Raw genomic sequence first — 20,478 nt, 5'->3', positions numbered from 1 at the left:
CAGAGAAACAAATGTTTGAAATGCAGGTAAGCGGCAAGCCCAGTTTTCACGCTGAGCCGGTGAGCACAGGCTCACCCAGGTAAGATGCGTTTATGAGAGGAGTGTAGCGAAACAAGGCACTGAGCCAGGAGGGATCAGGGATGGAGAGATGAATGAGGAGCAGCCTTCTGCTCTCAATGGACCGCCCATTAGCTCACTGCTATAGTCAGTAATCAGACTGGGCCAGCCGATTTACGCTCCTCTTCTAGGTGGAGGCACAACCCAAATCTAATAACTTCTCAGTTTATCAGTCTCTCCAACTAATGGTTATCAAGTCCTACAATGACCTGGATGGTGCTGTACCAACAATGCGAAAATAACCTAGCTACAGACATGGGGCAGAAGTGGAGCTTGAGTAAAGGGAGTTAATTATTAAACTGCAGCTGGAGATCGGCTTGTCTGTCTTTAATGAATGTTATGGAATGGTTACCACAGGCCAGGCACCATTCTCAGTAACAACAACTCATTTGAATGTCATACATATTGGAGTAGGTACTAGCATTATCTCCATTTCATAGATGAGGAAACTGAGGCACAGGCAGATTGAGTCAGCTTGGCCCATGTTACACAAGCAGTAAGTGGCAAAGCCTGCAACATAAATAGAAGCACCTGGCTTAGTCTGAAACATCAAAAAATCTCTAACCTTGTATTTTCATGCCTGGCTCAGAAGTTCAATGTCTGCTGACTATACTCTATTTTGTCATTTCATAAGTAAAGTCCTCGACAGGAAACAGATTCCCCCAAGAATGAGTTATAAACTGACTTCTGGATCACCCCATAAGGGAATAATTTCAAGTTATAAATCTTACATATTCTTTAAAAATAATAATTTCTATCTCAGAGGTAATAAATACTGGATTCCGAGTTCAAAGTCTAGACAATCTCCCAGCTTCTAGCACGGATCTCAGTCATTCCTGGCCCGTGATCTAGGGTCAGACCCTGGTGTAAGCTGTGCCAACTTCAGCATTTCCACCCTCCTGGGGTCAATCAGCCCCTCTGCATCGTCCCTTATGAGATGTTACTACAAAGCAACGAAACTCTGTGTTACTCTCAGTGAAAACATCATGCATGACTCATCCATCCAACTTAATGAGATCCTTCTTAAGCAATCAACTCGGGAGGATCGGCAAAGCTATTTGTGGCCTACGAATATGTTTAGAATCACTCTTAGGAAAATACTTTCAGAGTTGCTTAATTATTATCCAAGTACCTCAGTGCCCTGCCTTCAGGGCCTGTGTTTTACAATAAGACACTACCTTGTCAACCACACTTTCCTCACCCAGCTCATCTCTAAATGGCCTTTCATTGGTTCCAAAAACTCTCTCCTTTAAAGAGGAAGTCAACCCAACGCTAGGAGTACTGAGAGGCATGTTGCATGCTCACCAAAACTATATAACTGAACTCGCTGTAGAAATTCAGAGGCTAACTGCTCTGAAGAAGACAATGGTCACTGGAGGTATGCGTTGTTGCTACATTTTGAAAAATCAGGAACTTTCCTTTCTAGCCCTAGTGTAAACCGTGCTGTGTCTGTCCCCCCTTTGGCTCTGTGTTTGTGATTGTCTCTGGCTGACAAGAAGGAACAGCAGGAAAAGAAGGTCCCCTCCTCTCTGATCTATGCGACGTTCAGACAGCTCTGGCTTCTCCCAGTTCAGAGATAATATTCAAAAGACATCAGCTATCCATATTGTGGAATACCATCGAAATCCCTCTGGCCTGTCTGTTGGCGGTAAAAAGGACCTCGATGGGATTACTTCTGTTCCGTCACCCATGGAGACCATGTCTGCAGTACCACTACTGATCAACACATAACCTAAAGGGAAACAAGATTAACTGTTCAACCTTCATTATTAGCCATGTCTGATAGCTAGGCTGCCTCTCTGCACACCAAGAACACTCCTCAGTCCAAAAAGTTATCAAAGACCAAGAACATCCAGGAACAGGATGGATGCCAGCGCTACCTGGCAAAGGCCAAGAATCCCATCCAACCTGGGGCAAACAGTAACCTTTGGCCCGTGGTCCACTTTCAACTGGGCACCGCGGCAGGCATGTGAGGAGGCGTCAGACGATTAAGAAGTGAATCCTAAAGTTAGGGCAAACTCGATCTCTGTGACTGCGCAGCCCTGCCGAGAAGGCCCGTCCGCTTACCGACGATGATTCCAGGTCTCCGGTCCATCTCCACGATGTGAGGGTGGACGCCTTTATATGCAGCCTCGCTGACCACCTGGGTGTTCTTCCTCACTCGCTCTGTCACGGGGTCATCCACGACCGGAGTAAAGCCCCTTCCCTTTGTCTTTTCAAAATCTTCATGGTATTTCACCTGAAAGAGGGGAAAAGGCTATTAACGCAAAGTGAAATTTCCTGATTGTTACAGAGCTCACAAAAATTCGATGTTACGACAGGCAGTCACTGCATCAACTGCACCTAGAGTCTTTTTCTACTGAGATGTATCTTTTCCAATTATTCCAAAAAATTAATGTCTGAAGCTTTGGTTTCCTAGCATCACAGACCAAGTGCTGACATTTTCACGACATTTGTCAACATCTTAGTTAGTAGCTCTTTTAATATATAAACCTGTATACCAGGAAAGAGTGTTAAAAGACGTATTTTTAAAATCCTGGTTACTCCCTGAAATGTACTCACTTAGGTATAAATTAATTTCCTGTCTCTTAAACTTTAATATGCAATAAAATCATAAGCTATTCCTACACAATACTCAAGAAAGCAGTATAATTTAAAATTAGATTGAGTTGCAAATAAGTTTATATATATAATTTCTTTCTATAACTACAAAAACATATATATACTGCAAAACAAACATTTTTTTTTATGTCCTGAAATTGGATTAGGGTGATGTTATTCAGCTCTGCAAATTATTCTAGAAATCACTGAATTGTACACTTTAAATGGGTGAACTTTATGGTATTTAAAATATACCTCATGAACTTTTTTTTAAAGAACGCAGATTTTTATATTTTTTTCGTACGTAAACATACCAAACTACACCTTAAAATTAATCAAAAAGAAATCCAAGCAAACATCTTTCACAAAATTCTTTTACAGCAGTAGACTCATGTTAGAGATAAAACACACCCAAAAAGTCCTGAGAAAAAATTATTTTATTAGATCAAATATTTCCATTACATTTCAATGTGATTAGAAAAGTCCCCCCCAAAGGACAGCCCCATCCACTTTTCCATGCTTTGTTAGTTATCCAGATTAACGGTGAACAATGTCATCAAGACATGGGGTCGTGCCGTTCCTTAGCATGTTTTAGTCATGGAAGGAGGATCTGGTTGGACCCTACCATTGAAATATGATTTTGAGCTTCTTTGGCATGTCTGAGACCAGGTGTATCTAAAATCAGACTTGGTCTACCTTTCATCTGTTTCTGGTCCTGAGTATATTTTACCTGCAAAGTAAACAGTAGAACATACTTAACAAGAAGATAAGTTTAAAAATTATGTAACGTTTTCAAGCTTTCCAAACGAGTGAAACATATACAACATATTCTGAATTATTTCCCAGGCAAGTTGTTCAGTGAGTCACATTTCATTTGTGAATAAGGATCTCAAATTTTGCTCGGAAGGGTCTCCTTTAAAGGCTGCAGCAAAGATGACCTAAATCAGCCTATCAACTGAAAATAAACACGGGAGTGACCAACACCCACTAACAACGAATCAGTGAAAGTGGTTACCATCCTTTGACTACACAGGAAAAATCCAAAACTAAATGGGACCTACATTTATTCTCCTGGTTCTGTACCTCCCCATTTTCTACCATAACACTGGAAGGAGGTATACCCAACATCCCTGTGCTTCCTTTTATTTTTTCCTACCATAGAGGAAGAACAACAGTAACAAATTTAGGTTCCTTCTAAGTGGCCACAGCTTAGAATTTATGTGGCATACAGTCAACATCTCTGGACAGAAATGCCACAAGAGAGCTGTATGTTGTAAAACCTAAATGCTGATTCCCAAGCATAAAGTGCCTCTTGACAACCAGCCGTCAGAACATGGCTATTTGTGAAGCTGATTATGTATACAACAGCACATCAACTGATGCAGACCTGAGGGTGCCTGTGCAATCCAGAACTGAAGCACTGGTGTTTCCTAAGAGAAAGCACACCCGTTATCCAAATAAGACGTTGACATGCCCTCTGGGACTTTCATGAGTAACCGAATTCTATGATAAATATATTTAAAGACCTTTCTTTCCCCTCTAAGTCCTTACTCTGTAGTCATGATTCATTTCTTATTTTGTTTTGCAGAGAGGATTTAATAATCCACATTCAATGGGCTACATCTGTAAAATGACAGTTGTTTAACTTACCCATCAAAGACTTTACCACTTTCAAAGACACTGGCTAAAATAACATGAATCATTGTTTAAATGAACATAATACGGTTTAAAATGAAACTTCAAATGTGGCTGGTGGTCACATCTGGAAATATCAATGAAAGGTTTGCAGGATAATGTAAAATGAAACAGTGGCAGCTTTGGGAAGTCATCGGAAACAACATGCGTACTTACTGCATAGATGGAAAATGTTTCTTGGAAATCAATTTTATTTTCACAAGGAAAAAAAAAAAGATCAGGTCTGCAAGTAAATAATAAAGAACATGTCCTTTGTGATAATAGCCCCAAGTGAATAAGACAACTTGCCGAACTAATATTTTCTTGATTCTTCTTTACTCTTTCCATTTCAGGAGTTACACTTAAAGCCGTAGCTCTTCCCAGGCGACCTTTATAATAAACCTATCATTTTGGAAAACAGAAAGCAGAGTACTGTGAATCAATTCAACTCAAGAAGCATCTCTCGGTATTTATTGTAAAGAGCTAGCCGAGGAAAGGAAGTCATGAAAAAAAAGGGCTGCTATCGGAAGTCTACTCGTATTAAAATGCTTGCATCTTAAATTGATCTATTTGAATTCATCCCCTAGCAGTGAATCACTGTGAATGAAATCACTGTGGATGTACTCAGTAATCTATCAGTAAAGCTGTAAGAAGCATTTTATCACAAAGGATAGAAGAAATGGCTTCATGGAGATTACGTTAAGGTACACATCCGTAGAGAAGTACTGTACTGCTGTGGTTTCTTAGTAACTGACTGCGGCGGGATGCACTGGAGAGCATCCCCTCGAGAGCACTGGAGTCCCATCGGCGGTGCCTCTACTCTCTCAGGAAAGACGAGCATCTACTTCCCCAAAATACAGTTGCCCCGGAAAGGGCCAAACAATAAACCACCTTTCCTTTATGATCTGGTCAAATGACTTTAAAAGGTCTGAAGAAGAAAAGATTTCTTTACACCTAACAGATTTCCAAATTTCCTCTTCCCAAGAACCCAATTTATATGTTAATGACTTCAAAAAAGGATTCTCTGGGCAAACGGCATCCATGGATGACATAACCAACAGAGTTAGAGCAGGCCAGGAGTTGGTGTCTGAGCAAAACCTGACAGCCCCTGAACAAGTGCCCCGAAAACGGACCTGCCCCGTGTGACCTCTTCAGGTGGGCACACATTATAGTTTTTCCCCAGATGATGATCCAAAATAAGGCAACAATAGCAGGGAGTGGGAGACGGGCCTGGATAGGCCACAGAACAAGAGTGAGTGTGTGTGTGTGTGTGTGTGTGTGTGTGTAAAAGGAAATGGGAAAGCTTATTTGTAAGGCCAAGATGCCAGAGCTGCCACTGCATCCCTTTGGGGAACCACAGACACTCTAAGCATGAAGACCAGATAAGGATACCCAATAACCTGGAGACAAAAATCATACTGGCAGTCACTGGGTACTCTGAGCAGCGAATGCCCGGCTGGACCCACAATGCCAAAGACCCGGAAACCTTTCAAATCAGTTGGCAGCCAACTGAGAGCAGAGTGTCAACTCAAGGTCATGAAAACTCTGTAAACACAATCCTTTCCAATGAAGGCACATGCTGACAATACGTTTGCTGTGTAAGAGAGAAGTTACTAAGATCACACATTGCTGAGGTTCTTCTGGTTTTCTTTAACTCTCTTCAGCTCTGGTGGGTCAGAAATCGCAGTTGCCTGTTTCAACTCGCCTTTGTATTTGACCTGCGGAGGATACAGAAGAAGAGCAGCATGATCTCCACCCAAATAAACCAGAACAGGAGCCTCAGAACCAACCCCATCTTTTCTACACGTGTCTCCCCACAGCAGAAGCGCGTCAACCTTTCAGTTCAAATCTACACCTCGATTCTGATTCTTCTGACTTAGCAAGCACACAGTGGTGGTTGCACGCCTTAAAAATTATTTTTAATAAATACTTGCTGTTCAATACCCAAACGAACTGCAGATGCCACAACGAAATGTAATGGAAATAGAAAAGCAACACCCTGTAATGAAATCATTACAAGAAAACTAGAGTGAAGTAGCAGTGGCAGCCCAAGAAGGCCATTTACTCTCAGCCGGACCCTGGAGCCTCCACCTTCAAAAGAAGCTGAAAACCCCTCATTCCTACCACTCGCCAGAAATATTATAAGAAGAGAGCAGTGTTCAGCCTGATTTTTCTTCTCTGCCTGGGAGAACTCACTCTTAAATTTTATTTTATGTTTTATTTTATGATTTTTATTTTTTCCATTATAATTGATTTACAGTGTTTTGTCAATCTCTACTGTGGAGCAAAGTGACCCAGTCATATATATATATATACACACATAAGCATACACACATATGCTTTTTTCACATTATCCTCCATCATGTTCCATCACAAGTGATTATAGCTCCCAGTGCTCTCCAGCAGGACATCATTGCTTATCTACTCCAAATGCAGAAGTTTCATCTATTAACCCCAGACTCCCAGTCCATCCCAATCCCTCCCCCTCCCCCTTGGCAACCACAAGTCTATTCTTCAAGTCCATGAGACTCTCATACTAAGTGAAGTAAGTCAGAAAGACAAAGACAAATACCATATGATATTACATATCTGGAATCTAATATATGGCACAAATGTACCTTTTCACTCTTTAATTTTAAATTCTCTCAAAAATTACCCTGTTTCAGAGTTCCTGTTGTGACTCAGGGTTAACGAACCTGACTAGTATCCATGAGGATATGGGTTCAATCCCTGGCCTCGCTCAGTGGGTTAAGGATCCAGCATTGCCATGAGCTGTGGCGTAGGTCGAAGACGAGGCTAGGATTCTGTATTGCTGTGGCTGTGCTGTAGGCCAGCAGCTACAGCTCTGATTGGACCCCTAGCCTGGGAACCTCCATAAGCCATGGGGTGTGGCCCTAAAAGACAAAAAAAAAAAAAATTACCCTGTTTCAGAAGAAGAAGGTAATTATTTATAATGGTAAAAGTTCCATAAAAAGATCAAGAACAGGAAAAGTAACCACTGGGGGATACATCTGAATGGGATTTCTGGTTCAGGGAGGCCTGGGTTCAAATCCCAGCCCTGCTCACAAACCACAGGTTCCCAGCATGACTCAGTTTCCTACACCTGCAAACCAGAAGACTAATCACGCCGACCTTTGATTCACTTAAGGCATTTAGCACAGGGTCCCTATCGGAGGAACCTCATGCCTGTTCACTATCATTGTTTTATCAGCAACAGATTACTAATTATTTGAATAATGTTTCCTGCTTTATTTATAAGGTTCCCCGTCCTGACATTATATCCTAGAACCACAGTCAGGCCAGGCCTTCTTTTGCCTTATTTCAATAAACAAGTTTTGTTTTTGTTTTTGTTTTCTTTTTAAATGGTGGAAAATCAAACTTTATTCTTCCTGGTTTTTTTTGTTTTTGTTTTTGTTTTTGTTTTTTTTGCTGCATCCGTGGTATGTGGAAGTTCCCAGGCCAGGGGTCAAACGTGTGCCACAGCAGTAACCCCAGCCACTGAAGTGACAACACCAGATTCTTAACCCGCTGCGCCACCTGGGAACTCCCTTTTTGATCTTTGTTAAACTAGACCAACAAATATAAATACATTACAAATATTTTCTTGTTTTTTATAGACATGGAATAGAAGAAGTTTACATTCAACAAACATGTAATTGAGGACGAGCAAACCAATTTCGCAACAAGGAGTCTGTGAACAAAACAAATGGGAATGTTCAAGACACAGCAATAAATTAAAAAATGGTGAAGTCATAAGTTGAAATCATAGCAGAGGCGGTAAAGCAGGAAGGTACCAATTCCTCGGCCTCGTATTTGAGGCCTTCCCCAGGAGGGCTCCTGTATACAGTTTCTGCTCTAGGTCCTACATACTTCTCTAGTTTTCCGATAGACAAGTTTTGTTTTTTTTTTCTCTCTCTCTCTCTGATCTACAACAGACCCACCACACTCGTCTCCAGGTCTTCAAATCTGGGTGCAGTTTTAGAGATTTACCCGCTAAACTATGAGGCCCACGAGGACCGGAGTGGGTCTTGCCCATCTGTCTGTCCCGCTGACCAGGACGGCGCCTGCATGCTGCTTACTGAGGATGTCATGAATAAACAAGGTTCCTGGGCTCCCCTGGGAGGCCCCAGCTCATGCCCTTCACCATGTGACTGCTGAACAGGGGCGTCCGAGATGAAGAGGGTCTGAAGCTTTTCCAAAGGCATCGTAAAGAATGAAAATATACACTGTTTGATAAAACACAAGAGAAAGCAGAAACAACTTGCCGTGCTCAGCTGCTCCTGGTTTCTCCTCACCCGCTCCATCTCTGGCGTGCTGCTCACTGGGGTTGCTCTGTAGCATCGCTCTTGGTACTGGAGCTGGGAGACAAGGCCAAGACAATGCAGGGTTACACCAAGGAAGGGGGGCTGGTACTCTGGAACTGATGCAAAGGCGTGGCACGTGGGAACGGGGCATTCGTGAGTTAAAATCTTCGTTAGGATTGTTTACAGTGAAATACGCTTTGCTAATAGACTCATCATCACAGTGATCCCGGATCTAAGCCTTTTCTTACTCAAAGGCTTTGAATTCTACCTCGGGTTGTTATTCATCAAATTGTGTCGGAGTTGGATCTTATCAGTAATGAGAAATGATCCTTTCTGTGAGTTCATGTCCTCATAGCACTAAAGCATCGTTATTAAATGACTGTCTTATACTTAAGAATAAAGATTCTGCACTCTTCTCATCAGAAAGGAGGATTATGCCAGTCCTGTGCCTGCACCTCAGTGAGTGGTTGTCAAGCTCTGAACCTCAAAGTTTCCTTCTCTACAAAGTTCCAACACTGGAAGCCCACGCTCTGACCAGCATCATGGAGGTATTTCCGACCTACTGCATAGAGCTCTTTCTTAGCTGGGGGGATCAGGCCCAGCGTTTGTGGTCAGCCTTCCCAGCAACTCTATAGCCCCTCGGGGAATAAATGAGGATCTAACACAGAGAGATAGAAGGACATGTCCGCCCAATGAATTTTTGACAGGCAAAAGAAAACTAGAGGTTAAAATCCCATTATAAGGCACGCCACAGGAACAGTCTAAGTGATTTTTTTAGAGTTTAAATTTAGTGTTAGGGAATTTTTTTTTTTTTTTTGCAAGACATTACAAGGCCTATGGGGCCTGCAGATAAAATGGACTTGCAATATACACCCTCAGCAGTGAATGTGCAAGTGAAGTTTGATGAGCCTGAAAAATAAATGACAAAGGATCAGGCCCCTGCCAGAGTGGCTTCTTTCTCTGTGCCGTTGTAAGCAGTTTGAGAGTTTAGGGAGAGTCTGTGCCGGATAAGTGCCTAAAGTGAGGGAAGGTCCAGTGTAAACTCTATGGATGGCAGGGTACAAAGGAAGATTACTCTGGGTAAAGCTCCGAGGGGAAAATTTTGTTGAACAGGCTTATTGGTGGAGAAGAACTGTTGGAGCCGATTTCTAGTGGATGTGACTTGGGCACATAAATTTGACATGGAGCCTCTTCGTGTCTTGCATTCATCCATTCACAAATGTGCTACGTGCTTTACAGGCCACAAGTCACTTACTGTTCTAGTTCCTGTTTTATAGATGAGGAAATTGAAGCCTGAAGAGGTTGGTGGCTTACGAAGGTTATATAGCAAGGAGGGTCTGGGGCTGGGATCAAACCCACAGTCCAGGGCCCACGTTCTCCCCCACTACTCCGGTGTTTCCAGACTTTCATCATTACACACCACCTCCCCTGTGCTGGGACTTGGAGTATTATTTGTTTATTAAAGGAACAAGTAGTTATTTTAAAGGCAAGTTATGTTTCTACAATAAATTGAAAACCAGTAACCCATCTTTGAGAAAAAAGGACACATTAAAACAATTTAATCCCTCAGTCAAGGCATGACCATCAGGAGGCCATTTGCCATCTGTATGTGAACCATGCTGCAGGGACAGTGGCACTCCCAACAGCCTCCTCATGGCCTGAATTATCATTTCTCTCTTGTCTTCTTTCACCCAAGTGCTCATCACACTAAACCTCCCCCTCTTTGAGTTGATCTTGGATCCTAAACACATTCGGTTGGCACTGCCAGGAAGGCCCCTCCTCATGAAATACCCCCTGTCCAAACTTTGAGTCATTCCTCAAGAGCTAACTCAAATGTTACTCTTTCTCCAAAGGTTTTCCCGTCTCTCACTGACGTAGCCTTCCTTCTCTGCATTTCCCCAGCACGTTGAAAAGGGAATTATTACTTAACATTCAATGAGCCACTGCATGGGAAGAACTCAGAAGGTATCATATACACTCGGTCAATGTTAGTTACTGTTACAGCACTTAACGCAGAATCTTTATTCCTACAGCTGTTTCTCCTAGAGACCTGGAGAACACTCACAGCCCCTACCTTGAAGGTCTGTCTCTCTCATCTTTGAATTGCCCCAAGGACAAGAAGAGAGGTCTTACCATGTTCAATGCCCTGTTCTTTAATAAGCCAGGGCACACATTCTGGTGTGATGGTGGCCTGACGGAGAGACGTGTGAGATCTTATCTCCACCTTTCCGAACCCAGCCCTCCTGCCCCGGAATTCACTGTGATGGGACTTCACCCGCACAAGTGCCATGCCCACAGAAAACAATACTTAAAGAAATATGATCACACATTGCTGAGGTTCTTCTGGTTTTCTTTAACTCTCCTTAGCTCTGGTGGATCACAAATGGCTGTTGCAGGCTTCATCTCTTCTTTGTATTTCACCTGTGTAATTTATTTTTTAGAAAATGTGAGTTTTAGTCGACACTTAAAAAGACTTAAAAAGAGTTAAGAATTCTTCATTTGTAATGACTGCATAGCTGAAGTTTTCAATTCCAATATTAATTTTCTTTCCATGGGAACACATATTTCTATTTCACCAGGTGCTTTCGGGATTCTTGTATCCTAAAGTACAAACAAACCCATATCTCTTCACCCATCCTTCACTGAAGAGGCTTTTTTCATTAAAATGTGTATAGATTGCTTGTGAAAATCAATTTTTATCATTAAGCAGATGCACCCAAAACTTTGGAAATCATCTTAATAATGGATTATTTTGATATGAATGGCAGTTTCTATTTATTAATATGGTCATTAAAATTCACCATGTATTTCAAGGCAAAAGTCAAAGTGAGTTAGCTACAATGTCTTGGGAAGATGGCTTACCTGACTGTGAGTACGCAAATAATCCAGAACAAGAAAAAAATAAGAGAGATGGGAAGATGGAGGGAAGGCAGAGGCCACTGAGTGCTGGTCATGACAGAAGGGCCAGTGGCAGAAAGTCAGGTAGCATGTTCTACCCACGCAACCAAGCAAGGCCCGCCTGCGTCCTGGCATTCACTCCAGTCCAAAGCTCCTTCCTCAAGTCTACTTAGAGGAAGACCAACTAGATAAATGGCAGTGCCTCTTTAAACTTATGAAATGATTAATGATGCCAACCTAACATGTGGTATTTTAATATGTCTGAAGTGTATGGACGATTGGATTCGAGAAAAAGGACACACATACATATGTATGGAAACACAGGCTAGACTTAAGAGGTATATGTTGAAATGTAGCAAAGACGTAGAGCTACACAAACAGGTTTGAGAAATCACTTGGTAATGTTTAAAAAGATTAAGGTTAAAATCCATGCCGACAGTCATTAAAAAAAAAAAAAAAACAATCCCTAAATATCTTTGCTGTCATCTATTTCTTAGCATCTGTACATTTAATATGAGACATGAGTCACAATGCCAATATGAGGCCAGATCCAAAACAATTAAACTGAGGGCACACGGAGACAGGCTACCTCTAAATAAGGTTTAAAAATAGTTCTTAATGGAGAAAGCTAATAGCTAAAAGAACTTGTACTCTGGAGGTGGGAAAATGTCGAGATCTTTAAATGCTAGAGAATCCTATCTTGGTGTGACAGATCTAGCTAATCTCGAAAGGGCAACTTTCCATTTGAATACTAAGCAGGAGTTTATGGCGCAGCCTCCCGGAGACTGGAACTGGGCATTTATTGTTTGCTGGAAGAGGCAGTGGGATGCTGGGAGAAGAAAGGATAGACGGTACTACTCTCGGTGATTTTCCTCGGGTGAGACGCTAAGCATGATTAAAGATGAACGTGTTTGTTTTTCATTTGACTCCCAACTAATCAAAACAGCACAGTCACTTCACGGTAGGCAAGAGAACTGCACAGCGCAAAACATTTATAACATTAGAGCCCAGTGCATGGATGGGTACATTTCAAATATTATTATTTGAAAGTGAAGGAGACAACCCTTTTACATTTCTCAGCTGAACTAATTTCTCTACCGGACTCATGTGTTGCCTGACCCGGGTTCTCAGCACAGTGCATCAGAACCCTCACGGTGGGGTCCCCCTCCCTAGGCTTTCTGTAGGGAGAGCTTCATTGATGCTACAGAGACTTCTGGGCACTGGTATTGTGGTTGATTTTTTGTGTGTGTGGGTTCGTTTCGAAGCGTGTTTTACGTTGCCTCTCGACTCTGTCTCCACAAATGCCAGGGCGCCCATAAGCTAGGGTGCGGGGTACTATCAGGGTCCTGACAGATGAGTTTAACCACTTGGCAGTTCTACTTGGATGACTTAAAGAAAGCTCTGCCTCCAAGGTGAAGGTGCAGAGAAAGGTCAGGGAGGGGGACTGAAGGAAAGAACCCTTTTGACACCCCCAGCGTGAAACTAAATACAGCAGGCCTCCCACATTCGAGGGTGTGGAATCCATGCTTACAGAGGGCCAACAGTAAGAAACCTGAAAATCTGCAGATGTGGGTGTGTGTGTGCTGGTGGAGGGGTTGGGGAGGGGAGTGCCCTGGACTCCATCCCCGTGGGTACCAAAGGATGACTATGTAACAACTATTACCAAATAAATACCTACAGGTAAGGATTGAAACTGTTTCTTGGAAATGTCAAGCACTGAATGAAGCTTTTCTCTATTAACAGTAAACGCCTCCTCCACCCTTCCCCCAAGCTCAAAGGGAACCAGGGGGTGCGGGGAAAAGATATTTTACAAATTACAGTGAAGGTGTGTGCTTTTCTTTGCTGGAAGCTGGAAGAAGTAGAAGGCCAATGGGGCATTTGAAACCTTCTCCTAAGCCACCAAATGAATGTTCCAGGGCCTTTAATCATTCTATCAGGGTAAAATTTCCTTCCTTCAATTGTGGTGAGCTACTGAAATTTATCCTTTCTCTGAAAAATTCAATACAGTTAAAATTCTGTTCAGAAGAATGAAATCTAATCCTAGATTTCATTACTTTACTATTAAAGTGATGCACTATGATATATCAAGATGAAAAACTGCTTTAGGTTCAAGGGGAACGAGGCTACAGTTTCCTTCTGAAAGTTAGACCTTTGATATTTGATGAAATAGTGTTTCAACAAAGTCATGAAGAAAAGAAAAAAGAAAAAAGCCAGCCAGTTTAGTAAAGAACTAAAAACATTTATCTAGCTTATGTTTGCTTCTGGAAAGGATAATTAATGCTATAGAGAACTTACTGAACTAATATTCTGCTGATTTTTCTTCACTCGTTCAATCTCTGGAGTATCTTTTACTGCTGTGCCAGCTCCTACTTCTTTCTTATAAAATACCTTTATTATAATAGAAGAGAAAGAATAATTATAAGCTTATAGGAATTCGAGTCCTAGATCCAATTCTTAGAAAATTTCTCAGGTTTTAAAGTAACGTGAATATAGCTTCTGTTTATGAGTACCAACATCACATTAATCAATCGAATAAATGAGAATACCTGTGAAACTTCAGATTTATTCTCCATAATCTTACAAGTAAACCTCTACTACCTGTTCTAGGGTATGCTTGGTACCCTACATGGCTGCAGATTACTTGCTCTGAGACCATAAATCAGCAAACTAGAGTTTCCTTCTTCAAAAACAAAAATACGGCACATGCGTATTTGGGAAAAAGAAAAAGACATAACAGCACACTAAGCAGTTACCATTTAAATCAAAAACAGCATGAAATTTTAAGCAACTGCTAGTCTTCAAACAAAAGCAAAGATGCTCTCGTCGTCTTCAAAGAAATTACTAGCCCCATCATCACCATCAACATGAAGTCAGCCTATTTTCCCTACCTTCCACTTATTCCTTAGACCTTCTGACATTTCTGCACCCTATCAATATCCGCCCCTTTCAAAGACAAAGCAAAGGAAACGCCAAAGTATTCTACAGAAAAAGAGAATGAGGCACTCATCCAAGGACACTACAACCCCATCTCTATAGGTGCTAACCAGTAGGTCCCAGTGGGGGATGGGCGAGTACCACCCGGGACCTCCCTTGCAAAGGCTAGAAATCTGGAAGGCGTGAGTCACAGAAGACAAGGGCCCAACCGCCTTCTCCCTCATCGCCTCCTCCAGCAAGATTTCTCCATTTCTTAACACAGCCCATCCGGGAGACCCTGGAGGTACCTGAGCAGCACAGCTTGAAGGTTACAGCTTGCCAATTTATTAGAAGGTAGAAAATATTCCAGAAATCTCCAGAAATAATAGGATGTATATTTTAATAACATATTTGACCAACTACTGAGTTAATTCTACATTAAAATATTGGCCATACCATCCATTTTTATCTTAGAATTCAAGTTTATATATCCGTCAAACATAAGCCCAGTTTCTATATCCATCAAACATGGTTCAGTGGGTTAAGGATCCAGCGTTGTCACTGCTGTGACTTGGGTCACTGCCGTGGCACAGGTTTGATCCCTGAGAACTTCCACATGCCACAGGCGTGGCCAAAACAAACAAACCAACCAACCACATAAGCCTAATATCTTGATTAATGGTGCTGATAAAATTCCTATTGCTCAAAACAAAAATATTAAAGTTTAGGACCTGGTTACAACTAGTAAAGCCCTAGACGTATTATCAGTACAAATAATCAATGACCGGGAAGGAAATCACTTCATATAACTATTTCCATCTTCAAAGTAAAATCTGTGTGGATGTTTAAGAGCTCTTTCCTGAGTGAAATTTTAAAATTCAGTTTAAAATAGCTGTTGCTTATACCAAAGAAGGAAATTCGAATTTATAATTCTAAAACAATCATGATAAATTATAACTTGTAAGAACCTTTGGTATTCTTACTATTTTAAAGAAGTAAAGACACATTTGACAGAAAATACAAGCAATGCAGCAAAAAAATCAGACAGTGAGGAAAAAAGGCCCTCCTTACAACACAGAATTTCAAGGTAGCAACTGAAAAGAAATAATGGCTACATACCGCACTAATGTTTTGTTGAGTTGTCTTAATTCTCTGAATTTCAGGAGTGTCTGCCACCGTAGAATAGTTAGAAAGCATCTTCTCTGCCTCATCTTTATACTTTTTCTAAAAACACAAACAGTTAATATGAATCTGAAATGCTGTGTGTACATGGACAAAAGAGACAGAGAAAAAGAGAAAATGGCACTACTTTTTCCAATTCTACTGCTGCATGGCTCTATAATATGTCTTAGGGTTCAAAGCAGTTGTTGATGCAACAGCAAAATAAAGGAAATATGCAGAGTAAGCAAACAGTCTACAAAAGCACATTCACCTCTACTCAGGCAATGGTTCCCACCCCAAACCATTCAAACTCCTTGGGAGGGCTTGCCCTCTGAGGCATTCCTAAGTTTACAACCTACAGTCCCAGTTCCTGTTCAGGGTAGCTCCATATTCCTATCAGCAAACTGACTCTCCCTGCTTACTTGTTTTCATGCTCCCAGATTCATGCTTTGCTTCCTTACTTCAGATAAAGATGCATCTGATTATACTAGATGGTATTGGTATTTAGAGTTGAGATAAAAATCTCAATTTTCTTTCAACTGAGTGTACTACTGTCAGCTTGGATACATCCTGGGCAATATCTTCTACTACTGCCAGCATTTATAAAGTAGTAGGTATTGTTCTACATACTTAACCCATACTAACTCATTTAACTAACCCCACAAGCAGATATGATTACTAGTCTCTCTTCTAGATGGGGAAACTGAGGCATTAGCTAAGATGTACCCTATTGTCACACTCAAAAAAATCAACATTTTTAAGTGAAAGCAGGAGTTTTAATAGCTTCCGATGAAAAGCTTTTACTCTTGGTATCTTTACTTTCTGGTAGGATATAGCAGGGTTTGTCATACTACCCTTGACAACTATAGTGTAATTCCTCAAGGACAAAACCACATCTAATTCTGCTCATCGGTGGGTGCTCAGGAAGTTATCTGCTGAATGAATGAGCGAGCTTGGCAACTTTTCTCCACTGACTCAAATGGCCACATGCCTGTTTTAATATGTACCTATACTTTCAGTTCGGCTGATACAGGGAGAGCCAATCTCTCTCTGGGTTCACATGCTGTCATGAGACATGATGAGCGTGAACATTGAGGACAGATGGACATGCACGTCAGGACCCTCTCAACTGCTCTGTCCCTGGAGAAGCTCAGAAGCAGTCAAGTCCTTTGATACTTGACTCTGGAAGCTTGATACCCTTGAAATGGAGCAGGACCCTATGGGGTCTTCCCAGGAAAGACCAATCCCCCCGCCCCCACACATTACTTCCACCTGTCTCTTGTCCATAGAAAAACTTTAGCCAAAGAATAAATTTAGGAGTTCCCATCGTGGGAACGAATCCAACTAGGAACCATGAGGTTGTGGGTTCGATCCCTGGTCTTGCTCAGTGGGTTAAGGATCCGGCATTGCCGTGAGCTGTGGTGTGGGTTGCACTCGGCTCGGATCCCGCATTGCTGTGGCTCTGGCGTAGGTGGGCATCTACAGCTCCAATTATACCTCTAGCCTGGGAACCTCCACGTGTCACGGGAGTGGCCCTAGTAAAGGCAAAAAAAAAAAAAAAAAAAAAGAATACATTTAATGACAGAAGTGAGAAAATACAGAAACAAAGGAAAGCAGTCAAACAAGGCCAAAGAATAATAGGTTAGTCATTAAACATAGATTAGTCATTAAACAAAGTCAAGAACCTTTAGTTTCAGAATTGCTGGTCTCCTCGATAAAACTATCTTTCCTTTTACCCAACACTTGTCTCTCAGTATTGGATTCTTGAGCAACAAGCAGCTGAACCTGAATTCCGTAACACCCTCATTTTGAACCAATGAATGTTTAGACTGCTTTCTCATGTTTACCCAGAATTTTGACAAATTTAGTCAAATTCTGTTTAAAATTAGTTCAACACAAATCCCATTAACCACATTCAATTCCTTTGTCACTTTTAACTATTTTATTTTATTTTATTTTATTTTATTTTTATCTTATGTATGTGCTTTTTAAGGCCACACCTGCAGCATATGGAGGTTCCCAGGCTAGGGGTCGAACTGGAGCTGTAGCCGCTGGCCTATGTACGCCACAGCAATACAGGATCCAAGCTGTGTCTACGACCTACACCACAGCTCTTGGGAATGCCAGATCCTTAACCCACTGAGCAAGGTTGACACTAGCCAGGTTCATTTTCACTGAGCCACAACGGGACTCCTCTTTAACCGTTTTATTTTTTTCATTTCCCTTTATTATTTTTTCCTTTGGGATTCATTCTTTTCAGCACTTTTTTTTTTTTTCCTTTTTAGGGCTGCGCCCATGGCATATGGAGGTTCCCAGGCTAGGGGTCGAATCGGAGCTACAGCTGCTGGCCTGCACCACAGCCACAGCAACGCCAGATCTGAGCCACGTCTGTGACCTACATAGATCACTGCAACGCCAGATCCTTGACCCAATGAGTGAGGCCAGGGATGGAACCCGCATCCTCATGGATCCTAGTCTTGTTCGTTAACCGCTGAACCACGACAGGAACTCCTCAGCACAAATTTTATAACAAAGAAATTATTCTTGAATGAATATTTTTACCCAAATCAGATCTTATCAATAACTTTCTTCTTTTGTGGTCATTATTTTGCTTATATTCAGTTTTCTAGAGGATATGTCACAGATATACTTTGAAAATTACATTTTACCAAGAAAACTTGAGTTCTTCACTTAAATTTTAACAACTATTCAATCGTACCTTATACCTTTTGCAGTTGTATTCACTCTTAGTTTTAGTTAGAATTATTTTAATCAAAATATCCATGATGAAATGGATGAAAGACAAATTGCAATTTTTTTCTCTATACCATAGACATTAGAGCCAAATTTACAATAGAGTCAAAAAATTGAAATAAAAAGGTCAAAATATCCTTGGACTCAAGCAGAGGACCCCATGAGGGGAGCTCTGACACTTGATAATGTCTGTTTAACTGAAGCTACAGCAATCATCCCTTTCAAGAATGAGGTATGCAGGTTTCACAATGCTTCCTTTATAATCAAGTGTGTTGACTTTGAACAGAATGCTCTCCGGAAGATACCAGGCATAGAGACACACATAGCACAAGGTGACTGGGTATCAGAATTCCAGTTACTATTGGATGCTATTACTCTGAGCATCTTCATTCTCTACCAACCTGGCTATAGATTTCAGATGCCCTCTTGGCTCGAAGCATATCCGGGATATCCACGCTCACTTGCATCCCTTTCCCTTTGATTTCATTCTCTAAGTCTTTCTTATATTCTTTCTGAAAGAACAGAAAATAATCTTCAGAGCTTTGCGTAGCCTTCTGTAACAGTGTAGACACTTACTTGTTTGAATCTCAAGGCCACACAAGTGGAAACATCCTTTATACTTTTTCTGTATACAACCGGATATGTTTGCTCTAAACTTTGTGTCCTCTCAGTTTCTTACCTGGCTGGCCATTTCGGATGCTCTCTTGGCTCTCTGGATATCGAGGGTGCCTGTGCTCACCTGCATGCCTTTCCCTCTAATTTCCGTCTCCAGATCTCTTTTATAATCTTTCTGCAGAAAATAAAACCTGCAATTAGGGCTTCACGACAATTTGAAAATCTGCATTGAAAACCTTGCTGTCATCTTTAACATCAAGATGGGGGCTTTTAGAAATAAGCTGGCTCTTCACTTCCTTTATCTCTAAGGAACAACAAAGACTTCATTTGTGGTAGGGACATGACTTGGAGTGACTGACAAGTCATCAGGAGGCTTTTTTTCTACTAACCCAACTTAAGGAAGAAAACAGAGTGAGCGGAGGGAAAGTGTTTTCTACTTCAATACAATAAAATGGATAAATTATATTAATTCGGTTGATGAATATCAACAAAATGAGAGTGTAAAACTGTCACTTTTCACTCTGCAGTGAGTAACTGCTGGCCGCTTCCTTGGAACCCCTCTTTTCCCTCCATTTACTCCTTCACTTCCCAGTCTAAACCCTCCACTGTGGCTGAGCCTGGCCGTGTCCAAGAGCCCTATTGGACTTAAGCAAAGGTACACCCCACCCTGGCCCCGGATGACTGGTTCAAGGACAGAAGCATCTCTTTCTCCACACTGGACTTGAATGGAGAAGTTCACAGCCCTGGGAGCGGCCAGGTGTCTCTTTGCAAACAGAAGGAAGCCTGTCTGAGTACAAAAAGATAGAAACTGGAATGGGACCACACTGGTTGAGTCCTAAATCAAGCCATGCCCAAGAATTCCTTTACTAGCTCCTTACAAAAGCAATACATTATCTGCTTTTTTGAGCCAGCTTGAATTGGATCATCTGTTCCTTACAAAATGTCATAATTACACAGCCGCAACTGTCTTACGAGATTCTTGTCACATTTTGAAATTACTGATTATAAAATTCTGTACACTGTACTCTTATAATTGTACACTTTTCTATGTCATTCTTCAACAAAAATTATTTTAAACAGAAAAAACTATAGATTATCATCTATTAAATTCCTTCAAAAACAATTATTTCCTATTATGTTGGCATATGCTAGATTTGTGATTTCCTGCTATATAAATTTTGCTTTGTTCATATGTGATGTGCTAAATTTAGAGATGCCATAAAAAAATACAATCTCAGAGAAATACTATATTTGTCCCTATCTACTACCCATAAATCTGCTTATTTTCACTGACTTACGGTCTCGGTTTCACTTTTCTGAATAAAAATTCAAGTAATAATGTTTAACTTTCAAACTAATTATATTAAAGTTTTACTATGTCTGCAAAAAACCTCTCCATTTTTAGCAAGCTTCTTTAAGGTCCAAAAACAAAACCCTTCAT

At 41.2% G+C, this 20,478-nt stretch overlaps 1 protein-coding gene and 1 non-coding gene across 8 annotated transcripts in view; both read right to left on the bottom strand.

The window, feature by feature from the left end:
• Positions 1-20,478, bottom strand: part of NEBL (nebulette) — a 356,282-nt gene that overhangs the window by 33,339 nt on the left and 302,465 nt on the right. For 5 of the 7 annotated variants that reach the window (XM_047755114.1, XM_047755112.1, XM_047755116.1 and 2 more), the window contains 10 exons: positions 19,102-19,212; positions 18,824-18,934; positions 15,627-15,731; positions 13,890-13,982; positions 11,025-11,117; positions 8,658-8,750; positions 6,018-6,110; positions 4,702-4,794; positions 3,344-3,448; positions 2,185-2,356 (listed from right to left, as the gene is read on the bottom strand). In XM_047755114.1, coding sequence (XP_047611070.1) covers positions 2,185-2,356; positions 3,344-3,448; positions 4,702-4,794; positions 6,018-6,110; positions 8,658-8,750; positions 11,025-11,117; positions 13,890-13,982; positions 15,627-15,731; positions 18,824-18,934; positions 19,102-19,212 — 1,069 coding nt within the window. The remainder of the gene's footprint in view (positions 1-2,184; positions 2,357-3,343; positions 3,449-4,701; positions 4,795-6,017; positions 6,111-8,657; positions 8,751-11,024; positions 11,118-13,889; positions 13,983-15,626; positions 15,732-18,823; positions 18,935-19,101; positions 19,213-20,478) is intronic. The other 2 variants (XM_047755118.1, XM_047755117.1) reach the window with 1 other exon arrangement.
• LOC125113125 (small nucleolar RNA SNORD19) lies at positions 8,979-9,054 on the bottom strand. The gene has a single exon (XR_007131355.1). It is a non-coding gene; the product is annotated as a small nucleolar RNA SNORD19 (small nucleolar RNA).

The sequence above is a fragment of the Phacochoerus africanus genome, chromosome 12 (genome assembly GCF_016906955.1).
Source record: "Phacochoerus africanus isolate WHEZ1 chromosome 12, ROS_Pafr_v1, whole genome shotgun sequence".
Taxonomy (NCBI): domain Eukaryota; kingdom Metazoa; phylum Chordata; class Mammalia; order Artiodactyla; family Suidae; genus Phacochoerus; species Phacochoerus africanus.
Note: the sequence above shows the minus strand (reverse complement) of the source record. Positions and strands in the feature narration are given on the sequence as shown.